The 16,579-nt window shown below is 51.8% G+C and overlaps 1 protein-coding gene and 1 non-coding gene across 3 annotated transcripts; both read right to left on the minus strand.

Moving 5' to 3' along the window:
* Nucleotides 1-1,790: 1,790 nt before the first annotated feature.
* MMAB (metabolism of cobalamin associated B) lies at nt 1,791-16,548 on the minus strand. Of its 2 annotated transcripts, XM_054442982.2 has the most exons (9): nt 16,417-16,548; nt 14,698-14,759; nt 11,837-11,930; nt 8,234-8,291; nt 6,824-6,896; nt 6,464-6,561; nt 6,083-6,147; nt 4,125-4,184; nt 1,791-2,162 (listed from the first exon to the last, which is right to left on the minus strand). In XM_054442982.2, the coding sequence occupies exons 1-9, from the start codon at nt 16,530-16,532 to the stop codon at nt 2,054-2,056; spliced, it is 735 nt and encodes a 244-aa protein (XP_054298957.1). In that variant the 5' UTR covers nt 16,533-16,548; the 3' UTR covers nt 1,791-2,053. The 2 variants fall into 2 exon arrangements, with proteins under 2 accessions (XP_054298957.1, XP_063502785.1); XM_063646715.1 differs by lacking the exon at nt 4,125-4,184.
* On the minus strand, nt 11,041-11,181 carry LOC129011132 (U4 spliceosomal RNA). Its single transcript, XR_008493244.1, has one exon. It is a non-coding gene; the product is annotated as a U4 spliceosomal RNA (small nuclear RNA).
* Nucleotides 16,549-16,579: the final 31 nt, after the last annotated feature.

Genomic DNA, 16,579 nt, shown 5'->3' on the forward strand with positions numbered 1-16,579 from the left:
GATTTGGCAATAGGTGAACGGTCTTGTTTCAAAGATTGTCACTTTAGGATGTTGTATTTACTCAAAGAGCTTTCCTTATCCTTTGGAGGCTGTGCTTTCCCATGGCTAGGCATGCAGGGCTGCTGTGTTATTTTATATATGTATGTGTGTGTATATATATATATATATATATATATATATATATATATATTCCAGGAAGATTTTGAGAGGTAGGCAGAATTGAGTGATTCGCTGCAAGCTCTTTGAACATACTCCCTGACCGAGCCTCAGTGATTGCGTTTTCAGGTTTGTTTGTTTTTTTTTTTTTTTGAGACGGAGTCTCGCTCTATCACCCAGGCTGGAGTGTCGTGTCACGATCTTGGCTCACTGCAGCCTCTGCCTCCTGGGTTCAAGTGATTCTCCTGCCTCAGCCTCCTGAATAGCTGAGATTATAGGCACCCGCCACCATGCCCAGCTAATTTGTTTTTTTTTTTTTTTTTTAGCAGAAATGGGGTTTTGCCATGTTGACCAGGCTGGTCTCAAACTCCTGACCTCAGGTGATCTGCCTGTCTCGGCCTCCCAAAGTCCGTTTTCAGCTCTGCTTTGCAAACACTGAGCACTGACTCCGTACCAGACCTGGTAGTGACTATGGGGGCAGGGAGGCACGGAACAAAGCCACCTCCTGGAAGGAATTCACACACTCCTGGTCATCTACACCTCACCCATCCTGCCCAAGGCTCAAGAGGGCCATCACAGCCTGTCAGCAATGAAAGGACCCAGAAGACACAAATGAATATACCTGGCCCTCCTGCAAACTTTGCAGGTAAGGTGGTAAGAATGAAGGCAAAAATACGCACGTGACTGAGAAGGTAATGTTTGCTGACTTGCCAGCAAGAAAGATGGCTGGAAAGACCAGCTGTCCCGAGCCTAGCGCGGTAGCTCATGCTAAGCAGCCACTCAGTCAATACGTGATGGCTGAATGGAGTTCACCAGGCATTTCAGCCCTGAAACTCGACAAGAGCCTGCCCTTCCAAAGTCATTTCCTGCAATTAGCAGCCTGCAGTCCTTAGGTTCTTGGGGCTGCCTCTTCTGCCCTTCATAAATATCGCCTTTCCCAAGGACACTGCTGGCACTGACAGTGTCGTTTCATAGCAGGAGGGAGCAGCAGTGACAACTGAAATAAATACAGCCGTGGCATGGATCTCAGAGGCATAAGCCAGCCAAGTGCAACATCGGAGAAATCAGTCTGGTGGATGTCAGCCTTGCTGGAAACTGACAACCTCATTTTCTCAAGCTGAAGATGTTGCACTGCAGACCCTCGACTCAGTCCAACCACACAGGGAACGTTCACCTTCAAGTGGTAGTGTTGTTCTCACCAGGGTCTCCATCCCTTTCAGAGGGGGTCCTCTAAGCTGCGCCCCCATCACACACACTTCAGTCTAAGCCACGAGTTTCTGAGCCTCGCCTGTCAATCTGCAGCTATCCTTCCCCCACACTTTGGCGGTGATGGGTGGCTCAGAGGTGACTAAACTTCCAAATCCTGTCTGCCTTCCCCTTTACAAATGTGACATTTAAAGCCCCTTTGGCACAGGTAAATCACAATTACATTTTCAAGGGCTTCTGGTCCCATTCCAAATCTGTGAACAACCTGAGCTGGCAGTGGGAGGGCTCGCTCTCTCTCTCTCTCTCTCTCTCACACACACACACACACACACACACACACACACGCGCGCACGCGCAGCTCCAGCCTTTCCCACTTTTATTCTTTTTCTGCACAGCTCCTTCTCATTGCAGCAATCACTTTAGCTGTCTTTCCTGCAATGCCAATTTATTGCCACATCCCTCCAAGACCCAGGAGAGCTTGGGGAAGCAGGGTCAGGGACAGAATCCCCAAAGGGTCACAGTCCCTTGAGGAAGGTGGCAGGAGGTGTAGATCAAAGCTGAGCTGGGACAAAAGGCTGCTTTGAGCCTCTCCGGGTGAGCTCTTCAGGAACCAGGACCCCACAAGGGCAAGCTCCTCTCTCCACGGCCATCACCAATGGAGGGATCCTCCAAGCTCCCACTTTCTGTGATTTCAGAGTGCCTCAGACTCGGCCGATGGGTCATTCTTCTTGTATATTTGCTCTTGATTCCCCTGCTTCATGGCTGCATATCTGGCTAGCGTGAAGAGGTAGTCACTGAGTCTGCAGGGGCAGAGACAGAGAAGCAAACAGAATGGTTTGAAATGAGAGATCAATGCTAACTGGGTCTTCCCATATCCGCCTACAAGGAGGAGATATAAATGACGTGCTCTGGGCACATTGTGCAGGGAGGGCGGGGGCCCAGCCATCTTGCACTTGATGGATGGCACACGAGGCCAGCTGCTGTGAATGCCAAGGACTCTACTCCAGCGTCAAGGCTGGGGCCATTCCTGCAGGATGAGGCCATTGCCCCGGCCCTACCCCATGGGGCAGATGACTTTGGACTCCTCTCTGAGCCGGTTTTTGCACCTTTGATGATCAGGGCTCAGGTGCGTGATCAGTTTGGGTGTTTCCCAAACTAGAGTGTGCACAGGCATCACCAGGGGATCTCAGCGACGTGCAGATTCTGACTCAGGAGGGCTGGGCCGGGCCCGGGGCTCTGCAGGTCTAGTTCCCGCCCTGGCTGATGCTGACACTGATGGACTAGGCCCTGCTGACATTCTGGATCATTCTCTGTGTTCGGGGCTGTCCTGTGCATCCTGTGCAGTGTAGGATGCTGACAGCACCTTTGGTCTCCACCCACCAGGTGCCAGTGGCACCCCTGCACCCAGTGTGACAACTAGTAATACTAGTAATGCCTCCTAACATTGCCAAAGGTACCGGGTGAGAAGCACGGGCTGGAGCACTCTAGAGACCAGAGCCCAGTCCCTTTCCCGCCTCCTCCTTTGAACCAACAGCAATGGTCATCTGTGCATGAGGCCTTCTGCAGGGGCAGCAGTGGAGGGAACTAGAGGACGACGCCACGGGCCCCACAAGGCGCTTACGCTGTCAGCTCTTCTGCCTTCTGCCATCCGCACCTTTTGCTGTTTCTCTCCCAGCACGAGGCACCACATTCCTCCCTCTCTCTCTGCCCCAGTCTTGCCCTCAGCGGCCAGCTCCACACCACATCCTCCTGAGTCCTCCCCTGACTCAGGCCCCCTGGGCCCCACAGCTGGCTCTCAGGAAGAGCGAAGGGGAGGTGGTTCAGGGTATTTTACCCCTGGGCCGCATGTTCCTGGAGGGCTGTGGCGTGCCTGTTGCTTGTTGGCTCTGTGAAGCCTCACTGAGGAGATGAAATGGCCTGTCCTGTGCAATGCTATGGGACCGCAGGGTTGCTGCTTTGAAGGTGAAATAGACCTGCTCCTCACTCCCAGCGAAACCCCCCTCCCAGAAGGAAAGGAGCTGCTCAGGCCCCGTCAAAGCACCATGTCTGTAGGAGGAGTGGCCACAGTCAAGGGCCTGAGGTCACTTTCTAGACACCCGGGACAGCTCCTGGGGTGCAGACCCGCTCCCCCAGCTCTCTACCTGCCCCCAGGCTCTGGCCTTGCCCACACTGATGCCACAGGAGCCAGGGCTGGGGCAGGAACCAGCAGAGCAGGCTTTGAGCCAGGTGTGGCTCCAGCCTCATGGGCCGGCCACGAGGCAGAGGAAGCCCTCCCTGGGCTAGCCTGACTCACTGGGGCCGGCATGGGGTCCCCTGAGCGCAGCTTGGCCTGGCTCTCTTGTTGGTTCATGCTGCCCCAGGCCCTCTCGGGGACAGGAAACCGGCTGAGAGAGGGCCTGAAGCCTGGCTCCCTGGTCAGTCACCACCAAGAGGCCTTCCCTGAGCACCCAGCCTCTAAGAACACACTTTGTCCCCGCAATGCCACTTTGCACTTAGGTTTTTCTTCCTGGTTTTTACAGCAGCCTCTCCCAGTAAGATCTAAATCTTATCGGGACAGGCACAGGGCCCACCTTGTTCACCACTGCCTCCCCTGTGCCCGGTGTGGTGCCTGGCACAGAGCAGACATTCATAAACACTAAGGGAATGAAGGAGGGGGTGCGGGAACGCTGCCCCACACTGCTTCCCGGACCGCTGCACCACTGCTACTTCCCACAGATGAGCCTCGGCTTTCAGAGAGGGACCCCCGGGTTCCATGCAACTACCTGTTTAAGAACTTGGCCACGTTCGCATCGGTCTCTCCCATCTGGACAAGAGGCACCACACTAGAAAGGGAGGAGACACTGAGTCACGTGACATTATGGGGCTCAACAGGTTCTGACCTGGGGCCTAAACCTTGAGCAGCATTTCACATCCTGCCACCGCTCAACCTGAACCTGCACAAGCTCGGCTGGCACTGGAGATGACAAATCCATCACAGGTGGGTTTAAACAGGCCATCAGCCCCCTTTCCACAGGCACATCGCAGGAGGGCCTGGCCAAGGAGGGATCGAGGATGGCCAGTGAGTTGAGGGAGCCGCCTGGCCTACACCACACCCAAGCCAGCCAGCTTTTGTACCACTGGACCTGGGTCTGGGTGGGGTGAAGTTGGGGCGGTCGGCCTCCAGCCTTCAAAGGAAGTGGGGGCCTGACCCTTAATTCCCAATGGGCTAAACTCTAAGCCCCTTGTACATCATGACTTAGAACAACTTCACAGGGGAGAAAAAGACCCAGACAAACCAAGCTCCTGATTCCACAGGATTCCGGATTCCTGGGGTCCATGCCAGTCTATTTGCAGATACATGAGACACTGGACAGCCATCTGATGGGCACCAGTGTGGTGGCGGGCCCTTGCCGAGCCTTTCCCAGGTATCACCCTGTGGCATACCCCTTGTTGGCAAGCCAGCTACCCAAAGCCCAGCCTCAGGGTTCTCATCCCCACCGAAAGCCATGCACCTGGCTAGCGGCCCAGCAGGGTGTGCACCCAGGCCTGTCACAGAGCTCCAGGCTGTCTCTAGTGGGCACTGCACGCTCAGCGAGGAGCTTCCTCACCCGAGGTGCCCCAGGTGTGTGTCCCCACCTCAGGACAATCTGCACCTTGCCACTGCCATGGCTGCGTAACTCTCTGCTGCATCGAAGGCCTATCAGCTGCTCCGCCATGCCTGTGTTTTGGGCCTTTGGGTTGTTTCCAGTTTCTTGCTATTATGAGCACTGCTGATGGATGGCTTTGTACAAATGACAATTTTTTCTTTTGAAGCCAAAGCTTGTTCTGTTACCTGGGATCTCTTAGGAGCTATCTGGGCCCGAGAGCCTTTCATAAAGAACAAAACCTTAGTGGTGTGGGACCGTGGAAGAGCTCAGGCTTGGCCCAGACAGATGTGGACTCCAATCTGTATTCTGCTATCAACCATATGGGGGACCGTGGCTATGGTGTCATTTCTCTGTGCCACAGCTTCCTGACTCCTGTAAAGCAGAGGCCACCACCATCTCTCTCCCAGGGCTATCAACAAGGAGTAAATGAAATTATGAATGTAAAGTGCCGGTCCATTGGATCAAAGTAGGGCTTGTTTTCTCTTCTCTGTAAAGCTGGCTGGCAGCCTGGTCTCTGAGTGGCGTAGACAGAGACTTTGCTCATTTAAAAGATTCCTTGAAAAGGCTGTCAGTAGCTTTGGAGGGGGTGGTGGCTAGTCTGCTGACAGTGTCCACCTGGGCTCCCCACAGCCATGCAGGCCTTTCAGGAGCCTTATGCGCCCAGCAGCCAGCAGGGTCCTTTCATGTCTACCCCTGTCCCCAAGATGGCTGAGGCTGAGAACCCAGCAATAACTTCCTGCTGTTCTCAGAATACAGAGCTCACAAGCAAGGTGCAGTTGTGTTGTCTGATAGTCTATTTGGTCACATGTCACTGTCTCCACTCCACAACATGGTGCTCTGAGGACACGGACTTGGTTTGTCCTGGTCCCCGTCTGGCACAGTGGAGGGGCCCAGACAAGGTCTGTTGATGTGTGGCTGGATGGCTCAGAGATGGCCCTGCTGTGCCTGCCTCCTGCCCGCTGTGCAGAGGCCCCTCTTCCTCTCCCCATCCCCGTCCTCCTCTCCCTCTCCCCATTCCCGTCCTCCTCTCCCTCTCCCTCCCCCCTCCCCCTTCCCCGCCCCCTTGGCCCTCTCCCTCTCTCCAGCCCTCTTACCGTCTCTCGGCCCGGCGGCACACGGCCCGACAGAAATGCAGCGCCGAGCTGATCTTGCCTCCCGACTGAAAGGAGAAAGGGACATTGCCTGAGCAGGATGGGAAAGGTGTGCCCACTGCAGACAGGAGCTCCTCTGAAGTCCAGCCCTGCCCCCCAAACTGGGCAGCATTCTGCCTCCAGGAGCCCTGCCATGGCACACCCACTGGGCACACTGCTCCAGAGTGGGCAGGGCTGGGAGGGACCGGTGAGGACCTGGAGGGACTTGGGGGAACTGGAGGACAGCGTCTGTCACTGTGAAAAGAGGGATTTATTCAGAGCCCATGTGTGTCTGTCACTGAACCTGCCTGCAGCCGCCCCTGGTGAAGCCTGCCCAGTACCTACAGGCAGGATGAAGGCCGTGAGTGGTGGGAGCTGGCTGGTGTACTTGTCGATCCACTGCTCCAGCTCCAGGATGGGCCCCGCCTCGAACGTGGTATACTCTGAGGAGCCAAGGAGCAGAGGAAACTGCCATGAGGCCATCACCCACCAGATCATGGCGGGAACCACCCCCACCGCCCTTCCACCTGGGTGTCCCGCAGACTGCTTCCACTGGCTCAGAAGGTACCTTCCCTCCCAGGAGCTACGAGCAAGGCTGACTGGCCCACCTGTGGGTCCCTGGGGGCTGGGCTCCCAGATGGTAACCCGTAGGAGAGTACTCTGACCCTAGGACCCTCTGAACACCCACAGGGGGTTGAGAATTACTTAAGTGAGCCTCCCGGGCCGAGGAGCGTGGTGTCGCCAGGGCCGAGCCAACGTCCTGCAATGTGCACTGGATCTGGGGGGGCGACAGAAAGTGACAGTCAAGATCTATTTGAGATGGGCTGGACAGAGACAATGTGCAGAGGCGCCACCTAACACGCCGGCTTCAGCGGTTTCTGGGGACCTGGGTCCGTGTGGAGGTGGAAAGTGCAGCACCCTGGGCGTTCTGGGGTGGTGACCCTGTCTCCGTGCTTGAAGTTCTCTGTGTGGGTCAGAGGCCCCCTCCTTCTTAGGGAACAGAACAGTGACACTGTGATGTGCGAGTCCCACTGGCTGAGGGCTCACTGCAGCTAGGCTTCCCAGGTTCCCTCTGCATCGGGCACGAGAGAGGCACTTCACACCGGCTTTCTCAGCCTCGGTGCTATTGCCATTCATGGCCGGGTCATTCTTTGTTGACAGGGGCTGTCCCTTGCATTGCAGGATATTTACATGCCAGCAACACCCCCCACACCCAGATGTGGCAACCAAAAATGTCTCCAGATATTGCTCAGCGGGTCCTGAGGGGCAGAATGGCTCTGGGTTGAGAACCGTTGCATTTTAAATTCTCTCATTTAGTACAATCCTCACCACTCGCCTGTGAAGGAAGATTATATGTCTCCAATTGTTTGTTTTGGAGACAGAGTTGTTTTTTTTTTTTTTTTAAAGACAGGATCGCACTCTGTTGCCCAGAGTGCAGTGGTGTAATCACAGCTCACTGCAGCCTCAACCTCTAAGACTCAAGCGACTCTCCCACCTCAGCCTTGTAAGTTGCTGGGACTATGGGTGCATGCCACCATACTTGGCTAATTTTTAATTTTTTTTTTTTTGTAGAGACAGGGTCTCCCTAAATTGCCCAGGCTGGTCTTGAACTCCTGGCTTGAAGTGATGCTCCCACCTTGGCCTCCCAAAGTGCTGGGATTACAGGCTTGCTTGAACCATGGTGCTCGGCCTGAGACAGGGTCTCAATCTCTTGCCCAGGCAGCAGTGCAGTGGCATGATCACAGCTCACTGCAGCCTTGACTTCCTGGGCTCAAGAGAGCCTCCTACCTCAGTTTCCTGAGTAGCTGAGGCTACAGGCATTCACCACCATGCCTGGCTAATTTTCAAATATTTTATAGAGTCGGGGTCTTACTATGTTACCCAGGCTCCTGGCCTCAAGTGATCTTCCTGCCTCAGTCTCCCAAGTAGCTGAGATTACAGGTGTGAGCCACCATACCTGGCCTGTCCCCATTTTACAGATGAAGAAATGGAGCTCACAGAGGGAGAGTGACTAGCCCCAGGTGACACAAAGAGGAACTGATGGCTGGATGCTGAGTCCCGTGATGGCCACCAGGGATGAAGATTCCCAGCTTGGGGTGAGATGGTGTTACTCACTTTCTGAAGCTCTTTGGCAAATGTGTGGCCCTTTTCTGTGACTAATTCCAGAGCAAACCTATGAAGAAAAAGGAAAACGAATTTGCCTGTAATGTAATGTCCCTAGGTCCTGTCTTGCTGTAAACAATAGATTCTCAGGTGGCAGGCCATTTAGTTAATTTAGCTATAACAGCCATGTTATTTTTCTTGCTAACAATAAGAACATTATAGCCTTCCATTTGCGGGGGCGGTGGTATTTGTTTCTTGAAATGCCTTTTCGGATACTCATTATTTCCAGTCAAGAATTCCTTTTGAACAGCTACTCTGGCCAGGCCCAGGAGAGTCAGTGGTGAACAGAAGCTGACCCAGGCTCTGTCCAGCAAGTTGGTGACAGGGTGAGCAGTGACAGTCTCAAGTGCTGGATCCTGAGCTCTGACCCGCAGCCCTGTGGTGATAGGTGAGTGGGAACCAGACAGACTCAGGTGCAAATTCTGCACCACTGCTGAGTGTCTCTGGGACTTCAGGCAAAGCTTACACCTTCATGTTCAGGAGCGTGATATTCAGGAGTGTGACAGGTAATCAGATTAGACATACTCCTGAATGTGAAGGTGCAAACTGAGATCAGTGCTCCGAAGGAAAGAGCAACAGAAGCCTAATCTAACCTTGGCTAGAGAGGCAGGGAGGGCTTCCTGGAGGAGGTGATGCTGGAGGGGAGACTTTGAAGGCTGGGGAGGACTTCCCTCATAAGGCAGGGAAAGCAAACTGCCCCCGACACAGGTCAAGACCCTGGCTCTGCCTCCCTCAGAACCCTGCACTTCCCTCCTGCACCAGTGAGTGCCCCAGCAGGAGACAGTGGCGCGCTGCAGGGATTGCTGGAGGAGGGCTTTGGGAAGGGACAATTCACAGAGGTGTGGGCAGAGTTTCAGGGAAATGCAGGAGCCTGAAGGGCAAGGGTCGGGGAAGGTACAACTCACCCTGGAGGGAGCTGGATTCTGGAGTCACTCAGCAGGAAGGGAGTTAGGTAAGGAGCCCAGCTGCCACCAGAGCCATGCACCACTGGGGAATGGGGTCACACACACTCCTGAGCTCTCTGCACCCACTCTCCCATCACCTGCTGGTGCCTCCCACTGGCTGGACCCACCTGAATGCGAGAAGACCAAGCAATCGAGGTGGCACAGCCACCAGGTGATAAGGTCAGCCTCCCATGCATAAAGAGAAGGTGAAGAGAAGGGATTTGAAAGGGCCAATGGAGAATATCCAGCCCATCTTCCTGGCACATCTTACAGTTAGAACTAAACACACCAGTATGTGATTCCCGCCTGGTGTGTCTTCCCCTCTGGACCAAAGGGAGGGCTGTGCAGGCTGGGACACAGTCTGTCTCCATCATAGCGGATGCCCCATGCCTGCCTCACAGGTGTGCAGAAGTATCTGCTTGCCGAGGGATGCCCCGTGACCAGGCCAGTGGCAGGCCCCACCCTGGGCGTTTGCCCCAAGCCTGCTCCCACCCTCGTAGCTGCCCAGTGAGTGCTGCCTGCTCCCTGTACTCTGCAGCTCAGGAAGGCGGGGCTGAGGTTCTCTGTTGAGCAGCGCCTCGCACTGCAGATGCTTGGTCAATATCTGACCAAGGAAGAATCCACAACTGAGGTTTCCCCGACCTCCCGCTCCTCCTCAACTGAGAGACGATGGCTCGTGATTTAGAGCTCATTAGAATAGCTGATGCGAGAACTGGCCTTTTCTCCCTCTGCCCACTTGGTCTTGTGTCTGCCCTCTTCTGGACCCCCTCCCACACACACCAAGGGGTTTGTCTGCCTTCTCTACCCAGCTGGCTGACTATCTATACCTCCCATTATCTGTCCCGAAAATCTCACCTAGTCAGGCCCGCCATGGAGAAATGGTAGCCGGGAACAGGTAAGTGTTAAGAATAGTAATAATGAGGAGACTCGCTTGAACCCGGGAGGCAGAGGTTGCAGTGAGCCGAGATCACGCCATTGCACTCCAGTCTGGGCAACAAGAGCGAAACTCCGTCTCGAAAAAAAAAAAAAAAAAAAGAGGAATGATAATAGCTAACATTATTTTTACTTGTGCTAGGCACTGTCCTCAGGGTGAAACATGGAATCATCTCATTTAAGCCCCACAAGAACACAGTGAGATGGGAATTATCATGATGACTACTTGACAGAACAGTAAACTGAGGCTCACAGAGGCCACGTGATTTACCTGACATCCCAGAGACAATCAGCAGTGGTGCTGAATTTGCAGTTGGGTCTGTCTGGCTCCCACGCACCTATAACCCCAGGGCCCCAGGGTCAGATTTCAGGATCCAGCACTTGAGACTGTTGCTGCTCCCCCTGTCACCAGCCTGTAGGGCATGCTGGGCAGACTGTGCTCCTGCTTGCAAATATTTGCTGCCCCTCCCACCCCGCTGATGTCAGCCACGTGCACGTGACAGGCTCTGGCCACTGCAATGTGAATAAATGGAAGGCATCACTCCCAAGGAAAGTTTGTCTTTTGGAGACAGAGTCGTATTCTGTCACCCAGACTGGAGTGCAGTGGTGCGATCATGGCTGGTGATCGCACCTCAACCTCCCAGACTCAAGTGATCCTCCTGCCTCAGCTTTCTGAGTAGCTGGGACTACAGGTGTGCACCACCACGCCTGGCTAATTTCTTTTTAGTAGAGATGAAGTCTTGCTATGTTGCTCAGGCTGGTCTCAAACTCCTGAGCTCAAGTGATTCTCCCGCCTCGGCCTCCCAAAGCGCTGGGATTAGACATGTGAGCCGCTGCACCTAGTCATTTTTTTTTCAACTTTTATTTACCAACAAAGTTTAGTCTCCATAAAGACTGTCAAAAACTGCCAATGTTGACTATACTTCAAGTCATCACGGTGGCGTAGTGGGAAAAGTTTTCAATCAGCAATAATCACATTATGGGTAAACCTCATTGGCGACAACACTGCCACTGCACAATCCCCTGGCAGCGTCAGGAGCCACTGTGAGCTTCACCACGACCTCTTTTCCCTCTGCCACAATGACTGATGATTGCCCCAGGAAGCGGCTGTCCTAGCAGCCTGTGTCCCAGAATGAAGGCCACATGGAGCCAAAGAATATCCACCCTGTGATGGGCGTGAAGTGGGAGCAGCAAGTCCATCTTTGGTGTCATAAGTCAGGAGATTTTGGGGTTGTCTGTGATCATAGCATGACCTGGACCATCCTGACCTGGTCCATCCTTGAGTCCACCTTCTAAACTTTGGCTTATGTAAAAAACAACATTCACAAAAGGGATCACATTGGATGTACTGCGCATTATACTAACTCACCTCTTTCACTCAATATACTAACCTCAGTGGCACACACAGGCTTACCTGAAAAGTGAGGGATGAGAGGGAGGCAGCTTCACATGGCACGGGCCAGAGGCCAGCGCAGGCACAGGCAGGGCCAGAAGGGAAAGGAGTCTGCAGCCCCGCAGCCTTGTGGAGCTGACCAGCCTGTGCTTTGGGGCTGAGGAAAGTTCAGTAAGGGCTGACAAACTCCGAGGCTGCTGCCCAGCATCCGTGAGAGCTTCACATTCATTACGTTTACTCATACTCGACTCAACGCAACCTCAAGGCCAATCCTGTCCCCCTTACCCAATAGCTGAACTTAATTCATCTGTAGTTCCCACGGCTTCAAACACTTGGTCGTCTTTGGGTCTCCTTTCTCCTGTGAAGGTACTAGAAAACCCTGTGGAAAAAAATGTTTAGCCACCCAAATTAAGATTCTGTTTTCCTGACATGCTGTTTTTTTTTTTTTTTTAAACTTTCAAAGATTTTAAAGAACTTTCTCTCTCTTTTTTGAACAGTCACTCTGTCATCCAGGCTGGAGTACAGCAGCGTGATCTTGGCTCACTGCAGCCTCCGCCTCCCAGGTTCAAGTGATTCTCGTGCCTCAGTCTCCCAAGTAGCTGGGATTACAAGCGTGTACCACCATGCCCGACTAATTTTTGTATTTTTAGTAGAGACAGGTTTTCGCCATGTTGGCCAAGCTAGTCTTGAACTCCTGGCCTCGAGTGATTCACCCGCCTCAGCCTCCCAAAGTGCTGAGATTACAGGCATGAGCCACCGTACCACCCCTTAAAGAGCTTTCAATTTGAAGTATAGCATATACACAGAAAAGTGCTCAAATCATAAGTGTGCAAGTTGGTGAATTACTACTAACTGAATATACCTCCTTGATCAGCACCTAGCTTCATAAACAGAACATGACCAACACCCTGAAAGCCCCCATGTAACCCCTTTTAGTTGCCACTCCCCAAGGGTCAGCCACTATGCTCACTTCTTTCCTGATGTGCTTTTAAACTTGAAAACCACATACTAACCATCCTGATAAAGAAATAAAACATGTTCTATATTTTATATCATATATACATTACCATTATATTTCACATGAAGTCAAAGTCCTCTGTGCCTCTGCCTAGCTCACAGTCCCTGCCTTTCTCCTCCAACCTCCGAGAAAGTGAAAACTGCCCCTGACAGTTTGGAGCTGGCTTTCGCTATCGGGTAGGCTTTGGGGTTGCCAGGTGCCAGCCTGGCACTCACAGGTAGACTATGGTGTTCTGCTGAACACAAACCATTTCACAGAAAACCGTCAGACAGGCCACTCTGTGACTATGACAGTTCGAGACCAAGACAAGGCCACTGTGGAAGAGCGTCTGAGCACAGACGACTGTGTCCAAACTCCAAAAGATGACCAAGCCTCCCCTTCCCTGGCTAACGCGAGTGACTGCTGCATCTTTATCCGTTACAGCGTTAGCACCTCTTTGTCCCTTCTGTCTTCTAGAGACAAATTATTAACATACCCAATTACAGGCCAGGTGCAGTGGCTCACACTGTAATCCCAGGACTTTGGGAGGCCATGGTGGGCAGATCACTTGAGGCCAGGAGTTCGAGACTAGCCTGGCTAACATGGCAAAACCCCGTCTCTACTAAAAATAGAAAAAATTATTTGGGCATGGTGGTGCATGCCTGTAGTCCCAGCTGTTCGCAAGGCTGAGGCATAAGAATCGCTTGAACCCGGGAGGTTGCAGTGAGCCGAGATCGTGCCACTGCACTCCAGCCTGGGCAACAGAACTAGACCCTGTCTCAAAAAACAAAAAAAGATACCCAGTGACAGAAACAGCCCTGCTTCCTAACAGGATTCAATCCAGCACAAAGCCCCACTTCCTTGTAACCACCCAACACAAGCCCAACCCTATAATAAGTCCTTTCCAACATCCTCTTCCTTCTTTTTAATTGTGGTAACAGATGATACATAACAGAAATTTTACCATTTTGACCCTTCTTAAGTTTACCATTCAGTGGCATTGACTATGTCCTGTACATGCTTTTATACTTTTACTATACAAATATATATCCAAAAAACAATACATACTAGTGGTCTGCATGTTTTTGTACTACAAAAAATGGTATACTGGCTGGGTGCGGTAGCTCATGCCTCCTGTAATCCCAGCACTTTGGGAGGCTGAGGTGGGAGGATACCTTGAGCCCAGCAGTTCAAGACCAGCCTGGGCAACACAGCAAGACCTCATCTCTACAAAAAAAATTAAAAAGTATTAGCCAGGCATGGTGATGTGTGCCTGTTGTCCCAGATACTCAGAAGGCTGAGGTGGGAGGATTACTTGAGTCCGAAAGGTGGAGGCTGTAGTGAGCCATGACTGAGCCACTGCACTCCAGCCTGGGTGACAGAGTAAAACCCTGTATCAAAAAAAAGAAAAAAAAGGATAATAGCAACACATTCTTCTGCATCTTACTTTTTTCTATATAACATGTTCTAGCATTTTAAAAACTATTAAATTAATATATACTCATTATAAAAAATAATAAAATAGAATAAAAGTATGTAAATAGTGAAAGTCCTTCTGTTTGTTCCCCTCTCACAACTTAATCTCTCTCCCAGAACAGTCCCAGGTGTAACTTTTCAGACTATTCTACACATACCTGAACACAAATATATGTACATGCTTATCCAGACAGATTCAGGCTTTTGTCATTTAATATCTCTTGGGTGTTTTTCATTTCACATTACATTTTTGTAATGTGTTTTGAGATCTGTCAAATATACTTTTCTTTTTCTGAGAGTTGTTTGTTTTTTTTTTTTGTGATGGAGTCTCGCTCTGTCACCCAGGCTGGAGTGCAGCTCGGCTCACTGCAACCTCTGCCTCCCGAGTTCAAGCAATTCTCCTGCCTCAGCCTCCCAAGTACTGCTGGGGTTACAGGCATGGACCACCATACTCAGCTAATTTTTGTATTTTTAGTAGAGATGGGGTTTCACCACGTTGGCCAGGCTAGTCTCAAATTCCAACAGGGCCTCCCAAAGTGCCGGGATTACAGGCATGAGCCACCGCGCCTGGTCACATATTATACTTTAAAGTGGCTGCAAAGAATTTGGAAAAACTTTAAAATGGTGTATGCCATGCGTATTTCTTTGCATTTTTCACCTGTCCCCACCCTACCTTTGTCTCCCGTTTTGGTGTAAATCTTGGGGATCCTGGGTGTCTTCGAGGAAGGCTGTGGCCTAATGAGAAATAAACATCAGTATCTGGTGAGTGGGGATGGCTTACACAGAGGGTCAGCTCCTTCAGAGGGTCCCAGCTTGCTGCTTGTAACCTCAGAGGCAGCACTTACCCCTTACTGCTTAGATGGTCATCTCTTGTTGATTTCTTTCCCCTAATCCCTTCTAATAGCAAACATTTTGTGGGCAAGACCAGAGCTGGATGACACAGTGTGTAGAGTAGCTGATGTAATGCCTTGCTCAACATAGATGTTCAATAAATATTTGCTGAAGGACTTGATTGATCCTTTGCCATTGTCCCTGCACTGTGCCAAGTAGTTTACAGGCATTATCTTCTGGAATTATCCTGGAATCTTTCCACAACCCCAAAGGTAGCCACCACCTATTTTCTTCATTTTACTGAGGAGGAAACTATGGCTCAGATGAGACACCTTCCTAGATCATCCAAGAAGAGGCAGGAGTAGGATGCCCAAAACTGTCCTAGACCAGAGCACAAACTGTAACTTCTATCCTACCGAAATTATTTATTTATTTATTTATTATTATCATTATTATTATTATTATTATTATTTTGAGATGGGGTCTCACTCTGTCGCCCAGGCTGGAATGCAGTTGCATGATCTTGGGCTCACTGCAACCTCTGCCTCCCGGGCTCAAGCAATCCTCCCACCTCAGCCTCCCCAGCAGCTGGGAGCACGGGTGTATACCATCACGCCCGGCTAATTTTTTTTTTTTTTTTTTGGTAGAGACGGGTTTCACCATGTTGCTCAGGCTGGTTTTGAACTCCTGAACTCAAGCAATACGCCTGCCTCAAACTCCCAAAGTGTTGTGATTACAGGCGTGAGCCACCGTACCTGGCCTATGATTATTTTGTTCACACACAGGGTCTTGCTCTGTTGCCTAAGCTGGAGTGCAGTGCAGTGCAGTGGCATGATCACAGCTCACTGCAGCCTTGAACTCCTGGGCTCAAGTGATCCTCTGCCTCAGCCTCCCAAGTAGCTAGGACTCTTAACTCTATCCTACCCAAATTCTTATCTTATACTCCACCAACTCAGGGCCTCTTGCAGGAAAAGAAACCTGAGCCACTTCCATACTATGAGGCTTCGAGTGTACTCAGAGATGAAGAATTGCCAAAATACAGCTCAAAAAGTGGCATTTTCAAATAACAATGTAAACAACTCAAGGACATAGCTCAAAATTAAAATGTGACATTACAAGCCCATTCGAAAGTTAATTTCCTGGATCTGTGAACTAAATTAATCCATTATTAATCCACGGTACTCTAGAGGTTCTGAGGTCTGGGTTGGGGTGCAAGTTTCAAGGAATATGAGGAAAGCCATCTTTAGAAGGTGCTGGTGTATCTGGGACCTGGGGGATAAACTGCTTTGGAGATTGGTCACAATCTGAGTCGAGAGCCCTCCTGGCCCACATGGGATATGCCCTGCCCTGCCCGATGATAGCGGGGCTTCATTGGGGCTTAGGCAAAGACTACCTGGTCTCTGGCGCCCACGTGGCCCACGTTGCCATGGTGACGTCAGAACAGCGTGGAGACGTCACCTGACGGTTGCCGCGGTGACCTCACGGCGGTGTGACGTACCCATGGCGACGACACCACGATTCACGGCAGGTGTTCGAGGTACCCTTCCCGCCAGCCACTCACCTGTCCCCGTCTTCCACGCCCTGAGGGCTGCGGCTCTGGAAACGGGGATACAGGAGCCTGGCGGCGCCGAAGCACCCGCGCAGGCCAAGACGGCTCCCCAGGCCCCACACAGCCATGAGCCAGGCTGCTTGACGGGAGCTGACCCCGCCAGGTTCCCGTCCAA

Source organism: Pongo pygmaeus, chromosome 10 (assembly GCF_028885625.2).
Source record: "Pongo pygmaeus isolate AG05252 chromosome 10, NHGRI_mPonPyg2-v2.0_pri, whole genome shotgun sequence".
Lineage (NCBI taxonomy): Eukaryota > Metazoa > Chordata > Mammalia > Primates > Hominidae > Pongo > Pongo pygmaeus.

What these genes read in the sequence shown, in the direction of transcription:
- MMAB (XM_054442982.2), bottom strand. Translation starts at nt 16,532, where the DNA reads ATGGCTGTGTGGGGCCTGGGGAGCCGTCTTGGCCTGCGCGGGTGCTTC. An exon ending in GGCCCGGGAGGCTCACTTAA is followed by an intron (nt 6,562 to 6,823) that starts GTAATTCTCAAC and finishes TTGGCTCCTCAG; the next exon opens with AGTATACCACGTTCGAGGCG. An exon ending in TGCCGCCGGGCCGAGAGACG is followed by an intron (nt 4,185 to 6,082) that starts GTAAGAGGGCTG and finishes CTCCCTTTCTAG; the next exon opens with TGTGGTGCCTCTTGTCCAGA.